Genomic DNA, 4,778 nt, shown 5'->3' with positions numbered 1-4,778 from the left:
AGGAGTACATGACATCACACAAGCAATTAAGAACTAGAGATACTATAATGTAGCTCAATCAATTAAAAAAGCTGTGAAATTTCGACTCTATTTCGGTGAAACAATAGAAATATGAGCCGCCGACCTTAATGCATTTCGAAGTTGTTGGACCGTCATAGACTCAATTCTGCCGGGCTCATTCTTAATACTTAAAATATCAGCTAATTTATTCTCCTGCTGATCAAAATAACATTAATTCATCAACCAAAACAGAAAAAAAAAAATAGAAAAGGCAATAAATAAGAATGAAGAAGCAGCAATGCATACATTTTTTAGAGTGTCTGGAGTAGTAGCAGCAAGTGATGAATTATCGATTTTAACTCTTTTAGCAGAAGCCATAGCTCGCAGTTGAATTGGGAATAATTTAGGGCGAAAAAACAAATTACTTGAAAACCTAAATAATCTGAAAAAAACAATAAACACGTAATGTATATTAATAATTGAGCATATAAATATAAAGGAATACTCCGTAATTAAATTGAAGAGAAAAATGGGAGAGATGTTGAAATTGTGACCTCAAATGTAGTAACCCTAGTGGCATGATGTTTGGCGGGAGAGGTGTGGTAGTTAAACCGCCCACATTGAGGACACACCTAAAGCTACCGTCACAAACTCACAATATGAGCTCCACTATGTAATTTAATAATTATCACTTTTAAATTTTAATCACTAAATAAATGTATAGAATTCAACCGGACGGATCGACTAATGTTAAGATGAAGATATACTTTCTTTGTCCCGTTAATAGGTTACACTTTTCTTATTTTTGGAGTCTCAATCAATGGTTTACACTTTTAATTTTTTGGTATGTTTACTCTCTACTTTATATTAAAAGCATATGTAAAACATTTCATTGAAACTGAGTGAATAACTAGTTAGTCCAATACTTGCCATCTTTTATGTACTGCATATACTTTAAAAGTATGTATATGTATCATTTTTATCGGATGACAAAAGAACAAGTGCAAGATAATTAAAGGAGGTGACGTTTCTGTGTTACAAGGATTTAAATCGGAAAAGGCGACAAAAATTGCATTATTCATTTACAATACAAGAAGTTGTGCATCAATGTGTATGACTATACTCTCTAAAGCCTAAAGATTCAATGTACATATTTGTGTCAAATTGTGTGTATTGGCTAGAACATGAGGAGAAGAACGAATATGAATCAAATAATCAATCAATCAGAATCACATTGAATCAATTCCCGGAGGAGACAAGGGTGGGATTGCCTGTAATTCATCACTCCCTTCGATTTCTAGCACTTTTCTCGACAATGATCTTCCTACCTCGACATTTTCCATTGACTTGGTCTTGTTAGCCTCCCATGATTTCATGGTTTCTGATGATACTTTCTGTGCTGATGCAATAACTGAAGCAAAAATCCCGGATTCTCTTAATCCCTCGATTATCACCTGCCAAGACATACCAAAAAATGTCAAATTAAATGCGGTATATATATTAACTGATACAAACGTTGAAGGAACATTTGTGCTAACAAAGACAGACCGTATATGATCAAAAGGATAGTATTACCATGGGAGCATAAATTCTCGTCAGAATGCCGTATTTTAAGAGTTTAAGTCTCAGAGTTTTGTTACTCCACACCACTTGTTCTTCATACGAGATATATATATATATATATATATATATATATATATATATATATATATATATATATATATATATATATATATATATATATATATATATATATATATATATATATATTCAAGAAACAAACGTTCTCTTAATCAGAAATAAGAAATTACAGTCTCTTCTGGCTTGCCAAGAGTCTTATAGTTCGTGACACTTGTAAATCTTGTCAGTATTATCGACAATGATCCTTTTACTCCATGAGTTAGCCCTCTTATGTCATTAAGGATCATTTGACAACTAAAAGGAACCATTTCAGTTTCAATTATGATTGGTCTCGCAATTAGTTGCTGTAAGACCGTCTCGTATGAGACTTTTACTAGACAAGTAACAAAATATCATCTACTGTTGTTCTGTAACTCTGCAAGTATCGTGTTGATTTACTTCCAACTGTTGAAGTAAAACAAATGTCCAATTACTCACCATTGTAGCATTTCTTCATCAGTGGCAGTTGACGCAATAATAAAAGCCTGAATAATATCCGCCATTAACAGTAACATTAGATATTTAGAGGGTCTATTGCATGCCAAGAGATAATCAATCGAGTTTGCTAAAGATGAAGAAAAATTGAACTTACAGATCTATCAAATTCCAACATGAAGCATCTTTTCACATCCTCCTTTGTAGGCTTACATCCACACCTATCCCGCCTTGATGTCAAGTCGGAGAATCTTGAATACGTGTAGTGCAGAACTGCAGCCTCATCTGTTTTTACCTCTCTGTCATTAATTCACCAACAACGTAACCTCTCTATATTAATGTTACACATATACTCTTTTAGTTCTAATAGACGATACTTTTTGATAGAAGTTTAGTTCTAATAGGCAAGACTGTTTCATGAAAACACATACTTGGGCGTTTTCATGTAGTTATGCCATCGGTGAGCACCATTGGGGCGAAGATGATCTTTAATTCTGGCAGCTGCTTTCCCATTTCCGTAAGTTAAGAAATAGTTTGGATTACCTCGAGTTGCCTCCCTGTAATGCCTAAAGTACGTATCCCTTGGAAGGTGGTCATGATTCTTTTTGAACATTGAAACCTATACATGGTTGATTAGCAGTAGATGTCAGAAAAAGAAGACTTGGAATTAATCTATCTAGCATTTGTGATTTGTATTTGATATGAGGCATATAAATTTACCTCACTAAAAGGCTCTTTAATGTCATTTCTCTCTATGGCACTTTCCTGAAATGAAACAATTTGTTACTACTAATTACCTCGCAAAATTTCGTTGACATGAAAAATTACTAATACAATTTTAACACAATGAGATGATGACACTGAAAGGTTGGTTACTCACATAATTAGGAAAAACAACCATGTCAACATCTTGAGGAATGTCTAGCAGTAACTCTCTGATTGAGTACTCTCTTGCTCCTGCAGGATGCAGGAGTTCATCGGTGTCCAGATGGAAAATCCAGTCCATGCCAGCTTCCTAGAACAAGTCCACATTCGTACAGCAAACCGAGTCACTCACTACAGATTGTATAATCAATTTCTGACAATCACATTAAAAAGTTGTTGAACTGATAAAATTGATCATACATACCCTTGCCATGACTATAGCCATTTCCATATTAAGTGTTTGCTTTACAAATAACTCGTTGTTGCATGGCTTGTAGAAGAAACTCGACAGCCAAGTCTCGTTCCATATTCGGCTGATAATCAACATATAGAGAGCAAAGTAAAGAAGTGATCTGAGTTCATTAATTAACCTTATGTTGAACTAAACAGTACACACTTAAAATGATAAGTCGCAAATTTTAAGCAAGCATGGATTAAAAGCCGAAACTAACCTCTTTGCTTGTTGATCCTCTAATTCTGTTGTTCTAAACACAAGTTTGACACCCTGTGAAACAAATGATATGAAATACATGAAATATCCATGGAACGAATAACATACCTTAGGTAAGATAGTCAAGAAAACTCGCCTGAATAGATTCGAGAACTTTAGATACATTAGTGGTGGCAGCCTTCCCTTCTAAAAACAGAAAAAAGTTTGTAATGCCAATAACTTTGTGATAGAATATCCATGGAAGAAGTTGCTCTAAACCCGCTGAAGTACTTGAAGTGATACATATCTACAATTTCAACAACCATAATCAGGCAGTTAAGCGAAGTTAAATTCGCGCTGTTTGGTTCAAAATATCTACAATTTTAACAACAATTGATTTAATGCAAAATGAGCAATTAAGAATTAATTTCAAAAGTTAAAACTACAATAATGATATCATCCTTCATCTAATAAAGAATTAATTTCTTAAGTTAAATGACCTCGTTCATCTAATCAAGAATTCAAGTGTAAATATGTTATAAATATATATAACCCGAAATTTACGTTGTTGATCCAGATTAATTAAGAATTGGAGTAAAACTCGAAAACTAGATAAAAGAAATTAACCTTAGGTTGAAGATTAGAGGGATTATTATTGTAATTAAATTCCCATGTCCTGAAATAAGGGAAAACAGGGGAGCTGCTCTGTCTTAACACATTTAGGGCGCAATTATCAGTAGAGATTGACGACGAATTCTTGACAATATTATGAGCATTGTGATCCGAGGAGCCAACCATGCCAGGAAACTCATGACGATCAAATAAAAATTGTGATTTCTGGAAGTCTCCGTTGTTGTCGCCTTGCCATTGAAGGAAGAAAGCAAAGATGGCAAGGAAAAGAGGGAGAAGAGTGAGGAGTAATACAAGTTTGTAGAGTAAATGTTGAGAAAAATGTAACGAAACTGATGAGAATGATGTGTTGGGTCTTATTAAATGGTGAAGACCCGCCATTGTTGAATTATCAAAGTGGTGGAGTTTGATTTCATCAAAGAAAAGACAAGAAAGAATTCTGTTTTGTTTTTGGGGGTAAAGAAACTGTTACGCGATTGATGAACTAGGAGGAAGTGGGGGAGTTAATAATTTGATAAGAGAGTATTAATTCACAAGGGAACGTAAATTTATTAAAAACAAAGGGAGCCGTTTTGTTGCTAGTTGCCCTTTTGTTGCTTATTCGATCATCATCTATATCCAAAATTTTAAAATTCATATCTAATTCATTATACTTTTTCTAAATTCATACCTGATTCAC

The 4,778-nt window shown here is 33.9% G+C and overlaps 1 protein-coding gene across 1 annotated transcript; it reads right to left on the bottom strand.

Moving 5' to 3' along the window:
- Window positions 1-1,129: 1,129 nt before the first annotated feature.
- LOC141589699 (glycosyltransferase-like At2g41451) lies at window positions 1,130-4,480 on the bottom strand. The gene is made up of 11 exons (XM_074410327.1): window positions 4,097-4,480; window positions 3,627-3,776; window positions 3,492-3,544; window positions 3,245-3,353; window positions 2,996-3,130; window positions 2,836-2,880; window positions 2,547-2,734; window positions 2,273-2,414; window positions 2,119-2,165; window positions 1,576-1,663; window positions 1,130-1,454 (listed from the first exon to the last, which is right to left on the bottom strand). The coding sequence occupies exons 1-11, from the start codon at window positions 4,478-4,480 to the stop codon at window positions 1,230-1,232; spliced, it is 1,566 nt and encodes a 521-aa protein (XP_074266428.1). The 3' UTR covers window positions 1,130-1,229.
- Window positions 4,481-4,778: the final 298 nt, after the last annotated feature.

Source organism: Silene latifolia, chromosome 7 (genome assembly GCF_048544455.1).
Source record: "Silene latifolia isolate original U9 population chromosome 7, ASM4854445v1, whole genome shotgun sequence".
NCBI classification, from domain to species: Eukaryota; Viridiplantae; Streptophyta; class Magnoliopsida; order Caryophyllales; family Caryophyllaceae; genus Silene; species Silene latifolia.
The sequence above is the reverse complement of the archived record's forward strand: the minus strand, read 5'-3'. Positions and strand labels throughout refer to the sequence as shown.

What these genes read in the sequence shown, in the direction of transcription:
- LOC141589699 (XM_074410327.1), bottom strand. Translation starts at nt 4,480, where the DNA reads ATGGCGGGTCTTCACCATTTAATAAGACCCAACACATCATTCTCATCA. An exon ending in GAGGATCAACAAGCAAAGAG is followed by an intron (nt 3,354 to 3,491) that starts GTTAGTTTCGGC and finishes GTTGATTATCAG; the next exon opens with CCGAATATGGAACGAGACTT. An exon ending in AACTACATGAAAACGCCCAA is followed by an intron (nt 2,415 to 2,546) that starts GTATGTGTTTTC and finishes AATTAATGACAG; the next exon opens with AGAGGTAAAAACAGATGAGG.